Source organism: Nipponia nippon, unplaced genomic scaffold, assembly GCF_047370975.1.
Source record: "Nipponia nippon isolate SJK-2023a ecotype South Korea unplaced genomic scaffold, ASM4737097v1 scaffold_44, whole genome shotgun sequence".
NCBI classification, from domain to species: domain Eukaryota; kingdom Metazoa; phylum Chordata; class Aves; order Pelecaniformes; family Threskiornithidae; genus Nipponia; species Nipponia nippon.
Window position 1 is genome coordinate 877,908 of NW_028262363.1, and position 20,465 is coordinate 898,372.

The 20,465-nt window shown below is 61.9% G+C and overlaps 2 protein-coding genes across 2 annotated transcripts; one reads left to right on the forward strand and one right to left on the reverse strand.

Annotated features, from left to right (window-relative positions):
- The first annotated feature begins 2,985 nt into the window (after positions 1 to 2,985).
- Positions 2,986 to 5,840, forward strand: LOC148052789 (uncharacterized). Its single transcript, XM_087778539.1, has 3 exons — positions 2,986 to 3,322; positions 3,355 to 4,136; positions 5,832 to 5,840. Exons 1-3 carry the CDS (start codon positions 2,986 to 2,988, stop codon positions 5,838 to 5,840), a joined length of 1,128 nt encoding a protein of 375 aa, XP_087634665.1.
- A 1,706-nt stretch (positions 5,841 to 7,546) lies between these two features.
- Positions 7,547 to 19,856, reverse strand: LOC148052790 (IgGFc-binding protein-like). Its single transcript, XM_087778456.1, has 11 exons — positions 19,773 to 19,856; positions 18,950 to 19,006; positions 16,915 to 17,661; positions 15,973 to 16,286; positions 15,015 to 15,426; positions 13,549 to 14,144; positions 11,098 to 11,620; positions 9,666 to 10,225; positions 8,430 to 8,997; positions 7,839 to 8,038; positions 7,547 to 7,740 (listed from the first exon to the last, which is right to left on the reverse strand). Exons 2-11 carry the CDS (start codon positions 19,002 to 19,004, stop codon positions 7,588 to 7,590), a joined length of 4,128 nt encoding a protein of 1,375 aa, XP_087634582.1. The 5' UTR covers positions 19,005 to 19,006; positions 19,773 to 19,856; the 3' UTR covers positions 7,547 to 7,587.
- Positions 19,857 to 20,465: the final 609 nt, after the last annotated feature.

Here is a 20,465-nt window from a genome sequence, read left to right on the forward strand (position 1 = left end):
TGCATGAAGGCAGCGGGACACATTTTGGCCACCCCTCCACCATCTTGCACTGGGTCCCTTCTCCACAGCGGACATTGTTGCATGAAGGCAACGGCACGCACTTGGGCCACCCGTCCACCATCTTGCACTGGGTTCCTGCCTCACAATGGACGTTCTTACACGAAGGCAGCGGGACGCACTTGGGCAACCCGTCCACCATCTTGCATTGGGTTCCTTCTCCACAGCGGACGTTCTTACACGAAGGCAACGGGACACATTTGGGCCACCCCTCCACCATCTTGCACTGGGTTCCTGCTTCACAACGCAAGTTCTTGCATGAAGGCAGCGGGACGCACTTGGGCAACCCGTCCACCATCTTGCATTGGGTCCCTTCTCCACAGCGGACGTTCTTGCACGAAGGCAACGGGACACATTTTGGCCACCCCTCCACCATCTTGCACTGGGTTCCTTCTCCACAGTGGAAGTTGGCGCACGACGGCAACGGGACGCACTTGGGCAACCCGGCCACCATCTTGCACTGGGTCCCTTCTCCGCAGCGGACGTTCTTGCACGAAGGCAACGGGACACATTTTGGCCACCCCTCCACCATCTTGCACTGGGTTCCTTCTCCACAGCGGAAGTTGGCGCATGACGGCAGCGGGACGCACTTGGGCAACCCGTCCACCATCTTGCATTGGGTCCCTTCTCCACAGCGGACGTTCTTGCACGAAGGCAACGGGACACATTTTGGCCACCCCTCCACCATCTTGCACTGGGTTCCTTCTCCACAGTGGAAGTTGGCGCACGACGGCAGCGGGACGCACTTGGGCAACCCGTCCACCATCTTGCATTGGGTCCCTTCTCCACAGCGGACGTTCTTACACGAAGGCAGCGGCACGCACTTGGGCATCCCGTCCACCATCTTGCATTGGGTTCCTTCTCCACAGTGGATGTTCTTACATGAAGGCAACGGGACGCACTTGGGCAACCCGGCCACCATCTTGCACTGGGTCCCTTCTCCGCAGCGGACGTTCTTGCACGAAGGCAACGGGACACATTTTGGCCACCCATCCACCATCTTGCACTGGGTTCCTTCTCCACAGCGGAAGTTGGCGCATGACGGCAGCGGGACGCACTTGGGCAACCCATCCACCATCTTGCACTGGGTCCCTTCTTCACAATGGAAGTTCTTACATGAAGGTGATGGCACGCACTTGGGCAACCCGGCCACCATCTTGCATTGGGTCCCTTCTCCACAGCGGACATTCCTACACGAAGGCAGTGGGACACATTTGGGCCACCCATCCACCATCTTGCACTGGGTTCCTGCCTCACAATGGAAGTTCTTACACGAAGGTAGCGGGACACATTTGGGCCGCCCGTCCACCATCTTGCACTGCGTCCCCTCCTTGCACTGGTAGTTTTTGCATGAGGGTAAGGGGACGCATTGAGGCCCGGCGGCCGACATTTTGCACGTGCTCCCTGGTCCGCATCGCACCCCAAGGCAGAGCTTGGCTCCGCTCTGAGCCGGTGGATCGGCACCTGGGGAAAAAAAAGCCCGAGCTCAGTGAGCAACAGCCCAACCCCTTACCAGACAGCAGAGAATCCACTGCTGGGTGGGGCACCTTCTTTTCTCATCCAATGGGGCAGAATTCCCCATCGGTTTTGGTCTCCTCCCATTAAAATCAGCTCGCTCCTCCCTTGGGTCAATGCTAATGGGAGGATTTAAGGGTGGGGATTCTTCAGGGGCTTGCGTAGGGGTTGAGCACCGATGGCCATTCCCAGGGAAGGGAATTTGGGGCTGGAAATGGCAGATTTGGGGTTGGAAATGCAAAGGGAGAGGTGGAAGGAAAGGGGGCACGGATTTGGGGCTGGAAACACCAAATTTGGGGTCGGAGAGGCAAAAGGAGAGGTGCAAGGGAAAGGTGCGTGGATTTGGGGCTGGAAATGCCAGATTTGGGATTGGGGATGCAAAGGGAGAGGTGGGATGAAAGGGGGCACGGATTTGGGGCTGGAAATGGCAAATTCAGGGTTGGAGATGGAAAAGGGAGAGGTGGAATGAAAATGTGCACGGATTTGGGGCTGGGAATGGCAAATTCAGGGTTGGAGAGGCAAAAGGAGAGGCGCAAGGAAAGGAAGGGTGGATTTGGGGCTGGAAATGCCAGATTTGGGATTGGGGATGCGAACGGAGAGGGGGGTGAAAGGGGGGGGGGCGTGGATTTGGGGCTGGAAATGCCAGATTTGGGGTTGGAGATGAGGTGGGACGAGGCGGGGGGGGGGAAGGAGGATCTGGGTGGAGCTGGGACGGGGTGGAATTTGGGTGGAGAAAAGGGGATTTGGGCTAAATGGGACTCACCACACTGGAGCATGAACCAAAGCCAGAGGAGCAACGTCTGAGGAGGCCCCATCTGCCCCACACGTTGGAGAGAAGACCGTGAGAAATGGGGTGGGGGGACCCAGGCGTTGGGGACCCACCCACCCTGCCCCATAGACCCCACAGCTGGACAGGGCACCCAGGCGTTGGGGACCCACCCTGCCCCATAGACCCCACAGCTGGACAGGGCACCCAGGCGTTGGGGACCCACCCTGCCCCATAGACCCCATAGATCCCATAACCCCCCCCAGAATGGAAAGGGGACTCACCACGCCAGGGCCACGGGGCTGTGGCTCCTCACAGAGCTCCGGGTTTTTGTAGGGGCCAATGGGGTGGCATCAACCAATGGCATGCTGGCTCCGCCCCCCCAGTGCCACCCCACTGGTCCCCGGGGAGGGGGCGGGGCCTGGGGGCACCCTGGCCCCAGGGCAGCGATAAGATCTGGGGCTGGACGGATCTGGGTCTGGGCTGGCGCCAGCGGGGCAGCGGGGGGGTGGTAGGGGGGTGGGTCCTTGTTGGTCTCTCCCTCCGTCCATTTGTCCACTCGATGCCTCCATCCATCCGTCCTTCCGTCCATCCATATCTCCACCCAATGATGCCTCCATCCATCTGTCCATCCATCCATCCCTCCAATGATTCATTCCTCTGTTGATCCCTCCATCTATCCGTCCATCCCTCCGTCTGTCCCTCCCTCCCTTCATCCAACCGTTCCATCCTCATCAGAGGATGGTCCCTCCGTCCCTCTGTTCCTCCATCCATCCATCCATCCATCCATCCATCTGTCCCTCCATCCCTCCAACCATCCCTCCATCCCTCTGTCCCTCCATCCATCCATCCATCCTTCCATCCATCTGTCCCTCCATCCAGCAGTTCCTCCACCCCATGGTCTGGCCATCCCTCCCTCCATCCATCCCTTCATCCATCCAACCATCCATCTGTCCATCCATCCAACCATCCATCCATCTGTCCCTCCATCCATCAATTCCTCCACCCCATGGTCTGACCATCCCTCCATCCATCCAACCATCCGTCCCTACATCCCTCCGTCCTTCCCTCCATCCATCCCTCCATCCCTTCATCCCTCCATCCATCTGTCCCTCTATCCGTCCATCCAACCATCCATCTGTCCCTCCATCCAACCATCCGTCCATCTGTCCTTCCATCCATCAGTTCCTCCACCCCATGGTCTGACCATCCCTCCATCCGTCCACCTATTCCTCCATCCCTCCATCCATCCAACCATCCGTCCTTCCATCCCTCCGTCCCTCCCTCCCTCCATCCCTCCCTCCATCCATCTCTCCATCCATCCATCCATCCATCCATCCATCTGTCCCTCCCTCCCTCCCTCCATCCATCTCTCCCTCCCTCCCTCCCTCCATCCCTTCATCCATCCCTTCCTTCATCCATCCATCCATCCATCCATCCATCCATCCATCCATCCATCCATCTCTCCACCCTCCCATTCATCCATCCATCCATCTCTCCTTCCATCCATCCATCCATCCCTTCATCCATCCATCCATCTGTCCATCCGTCCATCCATCCATCTCTCCCTCCTTCCCTCCCTCCCTCCCTCCCTCCATCTGTCCCTCCACCTCTCCATCCATCCATCCCTCCCTCCATCTGTCCCTCCCTCCATCCGTCCCCCCGTCCCTCCCTCCCTCCCTCTCTCCAACCATCCCCCCATTCCTCCATCCCTCCCTCCACCCCCCATGCTCTGACCATCCCCCCCCGCCCCCGCTCCCCTCCCCCCCCCAGCACCCAGGCCTCCGGGCAGGGCCCTGTTTGGGGACACCCGGGTCCCTCTGCTCTCCTGCTCCGGATAATTGGGGCTGCGACAGGGCAGGAGCCTTTTGTTCTCCAGAACAATAGATTGGGGGGGGGGGGAGGGGGGGGGCACCGATGGACCCAGCCCTCCAGGGGGTAGGGGTTGGCCAGAGAGCCCCACGGAGCACCCAGGGGCCTGGGTGGGGAGGGGGACGCAGGCGTCTGGGGGTGACACCTCAAATGTCCCCAAGGACCCCCCCGCCCAAAGATCTCCTGCCCCCTCCCATCCCCTCCAACAGGGACCCAGGCGTCTGGGGACCCTCCCCACCCCCCAAAAGGGACCCATTGAGGTATCCCCTCCCCACGTCCCCCCTTGACCCCCACCCTAGGCACCCAAGCGTCCCCTTCCCCATCCCTCCCCTACCTTGGGGGGACCCTCCCCACCCCCCAAAAGGGACCCAGGCACCTGGGGACCCTCCCCACCCCCAAAAAGGACCCATTGAGGTACCCCCTCCCCACGTCCCCCCACCCAAGGGACCCAAGCGTCCCCTTCCCCATCCCTCCCCTACCTTGGGGGGACCCTCCCCACCCCCCAAAAGGGACCCAGGCACCTGGGGACCCTCCCCACCCCCCAAAAAGGACCCATTGAGGTACCCCCTCCCCACGTCCCCCCACCCAAGGGACCCAAGCGTCCCCTTCCCCATCCCTCCCCTACCCTGGGGGGACCCAGGCACCTGGAGACCCTCCCCACCCCCCCAAAAGGGACCCAGGCATCCAAGGGCCCTCCCCACCCCCCAAAAGGGACCCAGGCACTTGGGGACCCTCCCCACCCCCCCCAAAAGGGACCCAGGCACTCGGTTGTGGGTCAGCCCCTCCCTCGTCACCCTTAATTACTGAGCAAATGAACAAATGGCACCGGGACATCACGGTCCAGAGAGCGGCTAACGAGGGGCCCCGGATGCCTGGGTCCCCCCCCCGGATGCCTGGGTCCCCCCTGAACGCCTGGGTCCCCCCCAAACTCCTGGGACCCTAAAATGATCTGCGGAGGTCAGGACCCCACCCCATGTCTGGATGCCTGGGTCCCCCTCCGCCACCCAGATTGGAGGTCTTGGGGGAGGAGGGGGGGGTCCAGGGCAGGTTTGGGGGTCCCTGAGGGGGTTTGGGGGGTCCCTGGGGTGGCTTTGGGGTTCCCTAGGGTGGTTTTGGGGTTCCCAGGGGGGATTTGGGGCTCCCAGAGGGGATTTGGGGGGTCCCCTGAAGGGGTTTTGGGGTTTCAGGAGGGCTGAGGGGGTCAGCAGGGGAGGTTTGGGGGTCCCTGAGGGGGTTTCGGGGGTCCCTGGGGTGGTTTTGGGGTTCCCAAGGGGGATTTGGGGTCCCCAGAGGGGACTTGGGGGGGGCCCTGAAGGGGTATAGGGGTTTCTGGAGCGTTGAGGGGGTCCACAGGGGAGGTTTGGGGGTCCCTGAGGGGGTTTCGGGGGTCCCTGGGGTGGCTTTGTGGTTCCCGGGGGGATTTGGGGGGTCCCCTGATGGGGTTTTGGGGGTTTCAGGAGGGCTGAGGGGGTCAGCAGGGGAGGTTTGGGGGTCCGTGGAGGGGTTTGGGGGTCCCTGGGGGGGTTGGGAGGTTCCTGGGGTGGTTTGGGGGTTCCCAAGGAGGATTTGGGGCTCCCAGAGGGGATTTGGGGGGTCCCCTGAAGGGGTTTTTGGGTTTCAGGAGGGCTGAGGGGGTCAGCAGGGGAGGTTTGGGGGTCCCTGAGGGGGGTTTGGGGGGTCCCTGGGGTGGCTTTGGGGTTCCCGGGTGGCTTTGGGGTTCCCGGGGGGGATTTGGGGGGTCCCCTGATGGGGTTTTGGGGTTTCAGGAGGGCTGAGGGGGTCAGCAGGGGGGCTTAGGGGGCCCTTGGGGTGGTTTAGGGGGTCCCTGAGGGGGTTTGGGGTGTTCCTGGGGTGGTTTTGGGGGTTCCAGGGAGGATTTGGGGGGTCCCCTGGATGGGTTTTGGGTTTTCAGGGGTGCTGAGGGGTCCCCGGGGGGTTTGGAGGGTCCCCAGGGGGTTTGGGGGGTCCCTGGGGTGGTTTTGGAGTTCCCAGGGGGGATTTGGGGGGTCCCCTGAAAGAGTTTTGGGGGGTCCCCTGAAAGAGTTTTGGGGTTTCAGGGGTGCTGAGGGGTCCCCGGGGGTTTGGGGGGTCCCGGGGGGGGGTTTATGGGGGTCCCCAGGGAGCTTTGGGGGGTCCCTGGGAGGTTTAGGGGGTCCCCGGAATGGTTGGGGGGGTCCCTGGGGTGATTTGGGAGATCCTCGGAGGAGTCTGGGGGTCCAAAGGGGGTTTAGGGGGACCCCAGGGAGGCTTATGGGGTCCGCAGGGGGGTTGGGGGTCCCCGGGGTGGTTTTGGGGGACCCCAGGGTGTTTTGGGGGGACCCCAGGGTGGGTTTGGGGGTGGGAAGCAGAGAAAAGCGCCGGGAGAGAAAACCATTTTTTCCCCATTTTTTTTTTTCCTGTGCCTTTGTGCGGGAAGGAGCCGGGGAGTCACAAAATTGGGGGAAGAAATGGGGATTTGGGGTCTGGTGTGGAGGAATTGCCCCCCCCCCCAATCCCACCGGGATGCCCCGATCCCCCAGGATCCTCTGGATGGGATCCCCCCTATACTCCAATCCCTCTGGAATGCTCCATCCCAAATCCCCCCTCGATGCCCCAATCCCCCAGGATGCCCTATCCCAAATCCCCCTCGATATCCCAATCCCCCAGGATGCCCCATCCCAAATCCCCCCTCGATATCCCAGTCCCCCAGGATGCCCCATCCCAAATCCCCCCTCGATGCCCCAATCCCCCAGGATGCCCCATCCCAAATCCCCCCTCGATATCCCAATCCCCCAGGATGCCCCATCCCAAATCCCCCCTCGATATCCCAATCCCCCAGGATGCCCCATCCCAAATCCCCCCTCGATATCCCAGTCCCCCAGGATGCCCCATCCCAAATCCCCCCTCGATGCCCCAATCCCCCAGGATGCCCCATCCCAAATCCCCCCTCGATATCCCAATCCCCCAGGATGCCCCATCCCAAATCCCCCTCGATATCCCAATCCCCCAGGATGCCCCATCCCAAATCCCCCCTCGATATCCCAGTCCCCCAGGATGCCCCATCCCAAATCCCCCCTCGATGCCCCAATCCCCCAGGATGCCCCATCCCAAATCCCCCTCGATATCCCAATCCCCCAGGATGCCCCATCCCAAATCCCCCTCGATATCCCAATCCCCCAGGATGCCCCATCCCAAATCCCCCCTCGATATCCCAGTCCCCCAGGATGCCCCATCCCAAATCCCCCTCGATGCCCCAATCCCCCAGGATGCCCCATCCCCAACCCCCCCTCAATGCCCCAATCCCCCAGGCCTCTCCAGTTGGGACTGGGATCCCCCGCCATCATCCCCCCACGACACCTTCCAGTGCCTTTCCGGGGGGGGGGGTGTGTGTGTCACCCTCAGGGTCCCCCCCGGGGCAGGCAGAGCCGCCGGCCACCCCGCACCCCGCACCCCGTCCCCGGCGGGCAGCGAGCGCCCTCGCAGACCAGGGTGCTGTGCAGGTAGCAGGTACAACGCCGGCTGCAGTTACCCACGAAGACGTCCTCCAACACCTACGAAACCCAGGAGAACCCCTGACGCCATCACCCCCACCCCTCCAACGCCACCCCCAGATTTCCGCACCCCGTCACCGGGGAGGGGGGGGGCTCACCGGGAGGTACCGTCCCTCCTGGAAGCAACCGCAGGTGCTGGGGAGCAGGCACCGGTGGCCGTCGGTGAAGAAGCCCTCGGCGCAGCGGCAGCCCTCGAAGCAGGGGCCGGCGCAGGGCAGGGGGTGGGCCAGGCGGGCGCAGCTGCCCTCGCAGGAGCGGGCGCAGAGGGCGTAGAGGCTGTGCTCGCCGCAGGGGAGGGCTGGGGGGGGGGGGGGGAGGAGAGAAGGGGACCCTTGGGTGCTGGTGCCATCCCCAGATTGGGATTGAAGCCTGGAACGATGGTGTCTCCATCCCAGGGTTGCAATCCCATCCCAATCCCATGGTGGCAATCCCATTCCCTGGTTGCAATCCCATCCCCTGGTTGCAATCCCATCCCCATCCCATTTTTGCAATCCCATCCCCATCCCATGGTTGCAATCCCATCCCGATCCCATGCCCGCAATCCCATTCCCTGATTGCAATCCCATCCCGATCCCATGGTCGCAATCCCATCCCATGGTTGCTATCCCATCCCCATCCCATGCCCGCAATCCCATCCCGTCTTTGCAATCCCACCTCCCCCACCTTTCCCGCCCGGTGAGGATACTCACGGCAGAAGCTCGCCGTCCTCCAGCCCTCCACCGGCGCTCCGGCCTCCTGGCAGGCCGTGCCGTAGGCTTGCAGACTGCGGCACAGGGTGGCCGTGGCCCCGGCGCTGAGGACCATCTCCTGGAGGCAGTGCTCGAAGAAGTCCTCAGGGCCAACCTGCCCGTGGCAGCCGCTGAAGGGCCCTGGTGTCACCACCATCATGCCACACGAGTTCTCTGCGTGGTAGGGCCCGGTGGCATCCGGTGGGTGGAGAGGACACCTTTCACAGATGTCCGAGCAAGGTACGGATTCATCCGGCAACTTCCAGGCCACCACCAACTCCTGGGTCCCGTTGACTTGGTTGCCGTTGGGTCCCGTCAAATCGTTGTCGCCGTTGCCGTCAAAGTCACCGCAGAGGCCGCACATCTGCCCCGCGTAGGTGCTGGGGACGGTGACCAAGAGGATGGCGGTGGCGGCGTAGACGAGCCGGTGGCCCGGGGCCGTTTGAAGGACGATGTTGTTCCCTTCTTGGGTCACCCAGGTCTTCCCATCGTCCACCGAGAGCGGCAGGGCCCGCATCTCCCCGTCCACCTGCGGGCAAGGGAGGAAGGAGATGGAGGGGGTGAGATGTCCTCCCACCCTGCCCCACCACCCTTGGGTGCGCCCGCGGCGACGGAGGAGGTGCGCCAACCCCACGCGTGTCCCTCCGGAGCTCCCGGATCCCACCCTGCGGCTTTCTCCGGCATTTTTTTTTTTTTTTCCCAGTGGATAAACCCCCTTTTGGTAGGGTGATGGGGCAGGATTCGTTCCCCAGCAGAGAAACTGAGGAAGAGGGAAAGGAGAAATCATGGCAGAAGGTGGTGGAGAAAGGGGGATGAAGGCCAGGAGAGCCGTTTTGGGGAGAGGAAGAGGAGCAGAAGGATCTTGGAGAGCTTTTGGGGGAAAGAAGAGAAGAACAAGGATCCTGAAGAGGTTTCTAGAAGAGATGAAGAGGAGAAGAAGGATCTCGGACATCTTTTTTGGGAAGAAGAAGGATCTCTGAGCGCTTTTTGGGGGAGAGAAGAGGAGGAGGAGGATCCTGGGAAGCTTTTTAGAAGAGAAGAAGGATCTTCGGGAGCTTTTTAGGGCCGCTAAAGAGGGACAAGCAGCATCCTGGCGCACGAGGTCAGTGGGATCCATCCATGGGCGACCAATTGGGATGGGGCTACGGCTCAAAGAGGTTGAGCCGATGGTTGCCCACCAAGAAGAGAAACACTCACGTCAACGCTCCACGTGCTCCCGTTCCACATGGTGATCTGGGAGCCCCCGACCGCCACGGTGACGCCTCCGTCATTTTCCAACGTCACCTCCAACTCGCGGCCATCTCCTTGGCAGACCTTGGCCAGGACGTACCGGCAAGAGCCGCCGAGGGTGAAATTCAACCCATCGAAGGTGACCAAGCGCCGGGAGCCCAAGAGGACGCAACGGCCACGCTGCCCGCCGTGACAACCCCGTACGCCTCTCTCCACCCGGCATTCCTGTCCCGGCGGACACGGGGCCGCCCAACACGCCACCGTCCCCACCGCCGTGCAACGGCAGCGCTCGGCGCACCCATCCCCGGCGTAAAACTCCTCTCCCCGGTGGTAGTAACGTCCCCGATGGTGACAACCGCAGGCGGGTGGTGGCACGCAACGCTCGCCGCTGAGGAGGAAACCCTCGTCGCAGAAACACCCCTCGGTCCCCGGTAGGTCGCAGGTCTCCGGGTTGTCGGGGCGGCCGCACGCGGCGGGGCAAGCGGTGCCGTTGAGCTCGTAGTGCGAGTGCGGGGGGCAGGCGGGCGCTGGGGGCGGGGCAGGAGGAGCAGTCAGCGGTTTGGGGTGAAAAAGGGGGAATTGGGGGACGGGGCGTGGGACGAAGGTGGTGTCCCTAAAATTACTCAACTTTGCGTATTCTAGGGAGGTTTTTTTGGAGGACGGAGGTGCCTATTGGGATTTTCCTCCTCCGTGGAGCTTCCCCGTCTCCTTCTCGACCCCAAACCCAATGGAAATCCCAATCCGGAGATTTTGGGGGGATTTTTGCGCTGTGATGACCTCAGGTAGAGATCCCCATTCGGGCTCTGTGGATGCTCCCATCTCCCTTTCCACCCCCAACTTGGATGAAGATCCCCATCCAAGGATTTTTCTACTCCAACTAGCTCGGATTGAGATCCCAATCTGGGAATTTCCTCCTCCGAGAATGCTCCCATCTCCCTCTTGACCCCATTTCCAATGGAAACCATGATCCAAGGATTTTCCTACTCCAGCTAGCTTGGATGGAGATCCCAATCTGGGATTTTCCTCCACCAAGGATGCTCCCATCTCCCTCTTGACCCCATTTCCGATGGAAACCACTCCCCAAGGATTTTCGTACTCCAACCAGCTCTGATGGAGATCCCAATCTGGGAATTTCCTCCACCAAGGATGCTCCTATCTCCCTCTTGACCCCATTTCCGATGGAAACCATGATCCAAGGATTTTCCTACTCCAGCTAGCTCGGATGGAGATCCCAATCTGGGATTTTCCTCCACCAAGGACGCTCCCATCTCCCTCTTGGCCCCATCTCCGATGGAAACCACTCCCCAAGGATTTCCCTACTCCAACTAGCTTGGACAGAGATCCAAATCCAGGGATTTTCCTACTCCCACTATCCTGGCAACCCCCTGAGGCCACCTACCGCAGAAGGTCTTGGAGCGCCAGGGCTCGAGGACAACGCCAGCCTCCTGGCAGGCAGCGGCGTAGCCCGTCACCGCCTGGCAGACGACGGTCTTGTGCCCTCGGAAGATGCAGTAATCGGTGACGCAAGCCTGGAAATAGCTCTCGGGGTCAACCAGGGGGTGACAAGACCGGAACGGCCCCTCGGCTGACAGGATGAGCCCACATTCCTCCCCGTTGGCCCGTTGTTTGCGGCCGATGATGGCACGGCTGGAGCATTGGCGTGGTGTTGGCTCGTCGCAACCCGGCGCCGCCGTTGTCACCGCTTTGGGGATGTCATTGTGGGGGTCACCGTCGAAATTGCCGCAGAGGCCGCAGAGAGCCCCGGCGTAGGTGCTGGGGACGGTGACAGCCAAGTGGCTCTGCCCGTCAAAGGAGATGGTCAAGTGGAAGTCGGTGAGCAAGAAGGTGCCCCAGCCCCGGCGGGCGATGGAGATCTTGCCCTCAAGTAGGGTGTGGGGTAGGTTGACCAAGAGACCATCAACCTGTGAGGGGACAGGGGTGAGTTATGGGGGGCTCGTTGCGGGGGGGGGGAGCACCCCGAGGGGGGTTGAGCTTGGGGAGGGGTGGCAGCGGTGTTGGTAGAGCCCCAGTGTTGACCCCAAACCAGACCTAAACACAAAGGTCAACTCCAACCTTAACCCCAAACCCCGATCTCAACCCCAAACCCCAACCTGAACCCCAAATCCCAACCCCAAACCCCAACCTGAACCCCAAATCCCAACTTCAACCCCAATCCCAACCCCAAATCCCAACCCCAAACGCCAACTTCAACCCAAATCCCAACCCCAAATCCCAACCTCAACCCCAATCCCAACCCCAAATCCCAACCCCAAATCCCAACCCCAAACGCCAACTTCAACCCCAGTCCCAACCCCAAATCCCAAATCTCAACCCCAAACCCCAACCCCAACCCCAAACCCCAAACTCAACCCCAAACCCCAACCTCAACCCCAAATCCCAACCCCAAATCCCAACCCCCAACCCCCACCTCCACCCCCAACCCCAACTTCAACCCCAGTCCCAACCCCAAACCCCAACCTCAACTGCAAACCCCAACCCCAAATCCCAACCTCAACCCCAAACCCCATCCCAACCCCAAATCCCAACCCCAAATCCCAAATCCCAACCCCAAATCCCAACCCCAAACCCCAACCTCAACCCCAAACCCCAACCTCAACCCCAAATCCCAACCCCAAATCCCAACCCCAAACCGCGACCTCAACCCCAAATCCCAACCCCAAATGCCAACCTCAACCCCAAATCCCAACCCCAACCCCATCCCAAAGACCAGTTTTAAACTCAACCCCAAACCCCCACCTCAACCCCGAGCCCAACCCTACCTCAAACCTCAAATCCAGCTTCAACCCTAAACCCAACCTCAGTCCAAACCCCAACCCTCAGCCCAGCCTCAAGCCCAAACTCAACACCAGCCCCACCATCACCCCCCAAACCAGCCCCAGCCTCACCCTCCAGCATTAACCCCCGCTGGAACCTCAAGATCAACCCAAACCCTAACACCAACCCCCAACTCCAAGCCCAACCCAGATCCAGTCTCCACCCAAACCCAATCCCACACTCACTACCCAACCAGGAAACCCAACTTCAGCTTCAACTCCAACCCCAACCTTAAGCCTGGCCTTGACCCAAACCCTAATCTCAATCCCAAGATTAACCCCATCTCAAACCCCATCCCCAAGCCCAACCCAAAGCCCAGTCTCAACCCCGACCCTCTACTCAAACCTCAGACCTCACCCCAACGCCGAATGCGGTGCCAGCCCCATCAACCTGAAACATCAATCCCAGTCCCAGTCCCAGTCCCAGTCCCAGTCCCAGTCCACATCCCAACCCTAACTCAGACCTAACTCCAATCTCAACCTCAACACCAAACCCAAGGCCAAATCCAGCCCAAACCTCGACCCCATCCTCATTCAACCTCAGCCTCAGCCCCATCCCCACCCTCGATCCAACCCAAACTCCAACCCCAAATCCAATCGTAGCCCAAAACTCAACCCCAACCTCAACCCCGACCCCAAAGCCAAGCCCAAAACTCAACCCCAACCCAAAACTCAACCCCAAAGCCAAGCCCAACCCCAAAGCCAAGCCCAAAACTCAACCCCAACCCAAAACTCAACCCCAAAGCCAAGCCCAACCCCAAAGCCAAGCCCAAAACTCAACCCCAACCCAAAACTCAACCCCAAAGCCAAGCCCAAAACTCAACCCCAACCCAAAACTCAACTCCAACCTCAAAGCCAAGCCCAAAACTCAACCCCAACCCAAAACTCAACCCAAACTCAAGCCCCTTCCCCCCCCCCAGTCCCCCCATCCCTTTCCCCACACCCATCAGGACCCCACCACCCTCCCGTCACCCCCCCAAAACCCTATCGAGGCCCCGTGGTGGGGCCACCCTCACCATGGCCCTTCCCGGGAAATCGTGACTGAGGGTGACGTTGTACCCGGAGACGATGACCTGGACCGAGCGGGCGAAGGAGGCGCCGTGCGGCCCCTGCCCCTTCTTCTGCACCAAAACCTGGAAGCCCACCAGCCCCCCGCTCGCCCCGCACGTCCCAGCGAACTCGTAGAGGCAGCTGCCTCCAAAATCATAGCGCTGCCCGTCGAAGGTGACGTAACGCAGGTCCCTCCCGGAGCTGCACGTCCGGTACTTCTCGGGGTAGCACCCGGTGACCCCCTTCTCCACCGCGCACCGTTCGCCTCTGCGACACCCGGCTTCCCGACACCGAACCTGCTGCACCTCGGGGTCGCAGAGGCAGCTGTGGGTGCAATTGTCACCCGCCCAGAAGCTCTGCCCGGGGGCGTAACGGCGGCCGGCGTGGTGGCAACCACAAGCCACTGCCGCCGCCACGCAGCTGCCGTTGAGGAGGACGAAGCCCTGGGAGCACTCGCAGGTCTCTTGGCAGGGAGTCGAGCAGTTTTCGGGGCTGTCGAGGTGGGCGCAGGTGCGGGGGCAGCCGCAGGGGTTGTAGTGGCTGTTTGCCGGGCAGGGCAGGGCTGTGGGCAGGGGGGGGAGAGGTGAGCGACGGGTCCCGAAAACCGCAAAGCTGCAGCACGGGCATGAGATGGTGGTGGTGATCCGCGGTGCAAGCTCTGCATTGCAAATCCTGAGCCCAGTAGCAACCTGGGTGTTGCAAACCCCAAATCCCGTTGCAAACCCCAAATCCTGGTGCAAACCCCAAATCCCAGTGCAACATCTGCACTGCAACCCCAAATCCCACTGCAAACCCCAAATCCCGGTGCAAAGTCTGCATTGCAAACCCCAAATCCCGGTGCAAATCCCAAATCCCAGTGCAACATCTGCACTGCAACCCCAAATCCCACTGCAAACCCCAAATCCCGGTGCAAAGTCTGCATCGCAAACCCCAAATCCCGGTGCAAATCCCAAATCCCAGTGCAAAGTCTGCATTGCAAACCCCAAATCCCGGTGCAAACCCCAAATCCCAGTGCAACATGTGCATTGCAAACCCCAAATCCCAGTGCAAACCCCAAATCCCGGTGCAAAGTCTGCATTGCAAACCCCAAATCCCGGTGCAAATCCCAAATCCCAGTGCAACATCTGCATTGCAAACCCCAAATCCCAGTGCAAACCCCAAATCCCGGTGCAAAGTCTGCATTGCAAACCCCAAGTCCCAGTGCAACATCTGCACTGCAACCCCAAATCCCGGTGCAAACCCCAAATCCCAGTGCAACATCTGCATTGCAACCCCAAACCCTCTGCAAACCCCCTGCAAACCCCGACCCCAGGCCAACGCATGCATTGCAAACCCCGACCCCGGCGCAACTCCCCATCCCGGCGCAACATCCGCGTCGCAACCCCGAATCCCAGCGCTTTGCAAACCCCAGCCCCCCCCGTTCCCCACTCACCGCACCCCTCCGCCCGCCGCCACTCGGGCACTGGCACTCCCCGCTCCTCGCACGCCGCCGCGTAGCTTGCCAGGGCCCGGCAAGCGCTGCCGTTGCTGCAGGCCTCCCCCATGCACCCCTCCAGGTACCCCCAGGGATCGACCACCCCTTGGCACACCCCGAAAAGCTCCCCCCGGGCCAAGCGCCCGCAAAAAGCTTCGGGGCCGGTGGAGGAGCCGGCGTCGGCATCGCCGCAGACGCCGCAGATGCTCTTGGCAAAGGCGTCGGGGACGGTGACGTTGGCGACGCCTCGCCAGTCGTAGGCCACGCGCAGGGAGAAGTCGGTCTCCAGCAGCAGCCCGGCGTCGTGCCGCGACACCCGGACGCGCGCCCCGTGCAACGTCACCGGCAGCGGGCGGCTCCGGTTGTTCACCTGCCGCGGCGGGAGACGGAGGAGGGTGGTTCGGGGTTTTGCAGGGCGGGTGTCGCGCGCAAGGGTGTGGAAAAGCACGCCCGGGTGTGCAAGGGCCTGCAGACGCTTGCAAGAGCATGCAAACACGTTCAGGAGCATGCATTAGCGTGCAAGAGCACGCGGTTGTGCAATAGTGATAAATTGCATGCAAGAGCATGCAAAAGCCTGGATGAGCATGCACGAACCTGCATGAGCGTGCAGTCCTGTGCAACAGCGATAAATTGCATGCGAGAGCCTGCATGAGCGTGCACAAGCCTGCAGTCACGTTGAAAAGCGTGCGACTGCATGCAGAAGCGCGCATCGGCGGGCAAGAACATGCACGCGCCTGCAAGAGACCACGGCGCGAGAGCGTGCGCTAGCATATGAGAGCGTGCAGTCGTGCGCAGCAGCGATGAATCGCGTGCACGAGTGTGCACACACATGCAAGAGCATGCACGGGCGTGCAAGAGTGTGCATCAGCCCCACCCCTTGCCCCCCAACCCCCAATCTGCTCGCCACGCCCCTCACCCGGACGAATCCCTCCTCGCCCCAGGCGGTGGCCACGGTGACGTTGTAGACCCGCACGAGGAGGGAGGCGACGCCGGCGTCGAGCACCGCGGCCTCCACGCTGAACGCGGGCAGGGAGGCATTGGGGCCGCAGGTCCGCGCCGCGACGTAGCGGCAGGGGTTGGGCAGGGTGAAGGCAGCGCCGTCGAAAGTGCGGGCAGCGGCTTGCAGCTGGCACGTGGCAGCGGCCACGGCCTCACAGCGGGGGCGGCAGGAGGAGACGTGGCAGCGCTCGCCGGGGCGGCAGAGGATGCCGCGGCATGGGTCGGGGTCGTCTGGGTGGGGAAGAAAGGGAGGTGGTGGTGAAACCAGGTGCAAGCAGGAGGGGCTGCAGCCCCGGGAGCGTGCTGCAGCGGCGTCGCACCCTGGGAGCTTGCAACACCGCCATTGCACCTCGAGGAGCGTGCAAGATCAGCGTTGCACCCCGAGGAGCATGCAGCATCGGCGTTGCACCCCGAGGAGCTTGCAACACCGCCATTGCACCTCGAGGAGCGTGCAAGATCAGCGTTGCACCCCGAGGAGCATGCAGCATCGGCGTTGCACCCCAAGGAGCGTGCAACGAGGAGGTTGCACCCCAAGGAGCGTGCGATACCTTTTTGGCACCCTGAGGAGCGTGCAACACCGCCGTTGCACCCCAGGGAGTGTGCAACAGAAGGATTGCAGCCCAAGCAGCGTGCAATACTGAGATTGCACCCTGAAGGAGTGTGCAACAGCAGCGTTGCACCTCGAGAAGCGTGCAACACCACCACTGCACCTCGAGAAGCATGCAACACCACCACTGCACCCGGAGGAGCGTGCAACACCACCACTGCACCTCGAGAAGTGTGCAACACCACCATTGCACCTCGGGAAGCATGCAAGAGCGCCGTTGCACCCTGAGGAGCATGCAACGCCGCCACTCACCGCACTCGCACACCGCCCAGCTCCTGGAGGCCGCCTCATCCCGGCCGCCGCCGTAGCTCAACACCCCGAAGGTGCCGTTGGGTCTCTGCAAACGGTGGCTGCCGCCGGCGTCCCCCAACGCCACCTCCTGCCACCAGAACTCCCCGCCGGGCACCCGCCGCCAGCCAGCGGCATGCAACGGCTGCCCGTTTACCGTCACCTCCGCTCCGCCACCCGCTGCCACCAGCACGACGGTGGCACCGGGCGGGGCGCGCAGGCGGTAGGAGCTGCAAAACTCGCCCAGGGGTGCCACGGCCGCCACGAAAGGCTCGGTGCCGGCGTGGAAATAGTAAACGGCCACGGCGGAGCTTGCAATAACGGCCACGGCTTGCAACGGCCGCAGGGCGATGGGGAGCACGTCGCCGGCTTGCAACGTGACCCAAGCGGCGGCGGTGCCGGTGGCGTAGCGGAGGCGGGTGCCGCGTGCCGCGAGGACGTAGGCGACGTCACCGCAGCTTCGCGTCGTGCCCAGGGGCGCCACCACGAAGCGACGTCCCCAGCGTGGCGGCGGCGGCGGCTCGGCCGCGTGGGCGGCGGCGGTGGCGTTGAGTCGGGAAGGGAGCACCCGCCTGGCGCCGAGGTTGTGGGTGCTCTGGAGGTGGAGGGTGCTGGTGGGGACGGGGCGGTGGAAATGTGGCCGGGCGCGGCCGCTGCCGGGGTTGAGGATGGCGAGGAAGCGGTGGCCGACGGCGGGGGAGGCGGTGGAGGCTGCGAGGGGGGAGAGGGCGGCTGTGGGGGCCAGTGGAAGGGAGGGCGGGGAGAGGGGTGCAGGATGGGGTGCAAAAGTGGGTGCAAAGGGGCGGCGCGAGGACGGGGTGCAGAGGGCGAGGCAGGAGGAGTGCGCAAAACTGCAGTGCAAAAGGGGATGCAAGAGGGGATGCAAGAAGCGATGCAAGAGGGGATGCAAAAGGGGATGCAAGAGGGGATGCAAGAGGGGATGCAAGAGGAGCGTGCAAAACTGCAGTGCAAAAGGGGATGCAAGAGGGGATGCAAGAGGAGCGTGCAAAACTGCAGTGCAAAAAGGGATGCAAAAGGGGATGGAAGAAGGGGTACAAAAAGGGGAGGGAAGGGGGTTGCAAAAAGGGGTGCAAGAGGAGAACGTGAAATTGCAATGCAAAAGGCGCTGCAAAGGGTGATGCAAGGGGCGGCGCGAGAGGAGCGTGCAAAAATGTGGTGCAAAAGGGAATGCAAAAGGGGATGCAAAAGGGGATGCAAGAGGAGCGTGCAAAAATGTGGTGCAAAATGCAGCGCAAAAGGAGATGCAAAAGGGAATGCAAAAGGGGATGCAAGAGGGGATGCAAAAGGAGTGTGCAAAAATGCGATGCAAAAGGCGATGCAAGAGGAGCGTGCAAAAACGTGATGCAAAAGGTGATGCAAGAAGGGGTTGCACCCCTTGCACGGCGGGGATGCGGAAGGCAAAGCAAAAGGGGTTGCAAAACGGGATGCACGAACAGGGTTGGAAAAAGAGGGTGCAAGGAGCGGGCGCAAGAAGGGGATGCAAAAGACGGTGCAAGAGGAGCGTGCAAAAAGGGGAGACAAAGGCAACGCAAGAAGTGGGTGCAAAAATGCGATGCAAAAGGCGATGCAGGAAGGGGGTGCAAAAGGGGATGCGCGAACAGGGTGCAAAAAGCGATGCAAAAAGGGGGTGCAAGAACAGGGTGCAAAAAGGGGATGCAAAAGGGGGTGCAGAAGGGGGTGCAAGAACAAGGTGCAAAACAGTGATGCAAAAGGGGAATGCAACCATGTGCAAGAAGGGGGGCAATAGTGCACATGAGCAGACACTGGCATGCATTAGCATAGATTAGCGTGCATTAGCATGCATTAGCATGTCCCAGGCAGGGCAGCAGATGGCAGCAGCGACACGAGAGTGGGAACATGGGTGCAGGAGCACCCAGGTGTCCACCCCCCACCCCCCCCCCCGGGGTCCCAGGCACCCCAGGTCCGCCCCCAGGGGACCCAGGCGTCCGGGCCCAGCCCGCCCCCCCTCAGCACTTACCTCCCAGTAAGACCAGTGCGACCCCCACCAGTAACTTCCTGGCTGTCCCCATCATGGCTGTAAAGCAAGGGGGGCCGGGGGGTCACGGGGGGCCCCAGATGCTTGGGTCCCCTTGCAGGAAGGGGGTCCCCAGATGCCTGGCTCCCCCCAAATGCTTGGGTACCCCCCAGGACCCCTGGGTCCCCCCCAGACCCTGGGTCCCTTCCATGGAGGGGTCTCCTTGGACGCCTGGGTGCCCCTGGACACCTGGGTCCCTCCTGGACACCCAGGTCCCCTTCCATGGAGGGGGTCCCCAGACGCCTGGGTCCCCCCCAGGACCCCTGGGTCCCCCCCAGACCCTGGGTCCCTTCCATGGAGGGGTCTCCTCGGATGCTTGGGTGCCCCCAGACACCTGGGTCCCTCCTGGACACCCAGGTCCCCTTCCATGGAGGGTCCCCAGATGCCTGGGTCCCCCCCAAATGCCTGGGTCCTCCCCCAGGACCCCTGGGTCCCTTCCATGGAGGGGTCTCCTTGGACGCTTGGGTGCCCCTGGACACCTGGGTCCCACCTGGACACCCAGGTCCCCTTCCACTGAGGGTCCCCCCAGATGACTGGGTCCCCCCCAGGACCCCTGGGTCCCCCCCAGACCCTGGGTCCCCTTCCATGGAGGGGTCTCCTTGGACGCCTGGGTGCCCCTGGACACCTGGGTCCCTCCTGGACACCCAGGTCCCCTTCCACGGAGGGGGTCCCCAGATGCCTGGGTCCCCCTGGGTGCCTGGGTCCCCCTCAGGACCCCTGGGTCCCCCCCAGACACCTGGGTCCCCCCACCCCAAGGGAGCGTTACCGCGCGACGTCTCCGCAGCAGCAGGTGACCCAACGGGTGTCTGGCTGGACTGGGAGCACCCATGGGTGCTGCCACCAACGATGATTTCATCACAACCCGGCTGGGTGCCAGTGTCCCCCGCGGCTGGGAACCTACGGCAGATATCGGGGTTGATTGTCACCGGCCCCAGGGCACCCAGGCCTCCGGGAGCACCCAGGGACCTGGGAGGGACCCAGGGATCTGGGAGGAACCCAGGGGTTTTGGGGAGACCCAGGAGTTTTGGGGGCACCCAGATGTCAGGGGGGGACAACCCACCCATCTGGGACTGTTTGCATTTGCACCCAGGCTGGATCATTCCTCCCTCCTTTTGCATTTGCACCAGGTTTAATCGTTGCATCGTTTGCATTTGCAACGAGTTTATTTCTCTCGTTTATTTTGCATTTGCATCTGGTTAAGTCATTGCACCGTTTGCATTTGCATCGGGTTTAATTATTTCTCTCAATTTTTTTGCATCTGCACTGAGTTAAATCCTTGCACCATTTGCTTCTGCACTTGGGCCTGCTTATTCCTCCCTCCTTTTGCATCTGCGTCATTTTTAATCATTGCACCCTCTGCATTTGCACCCAGACTGGATTTTTCCTCCCTCCTTTTGCATCTGCGTCATTTTTAATCATTGCACCCTCTGCATTTGCACCCAGACTGGATTTTTCCTCC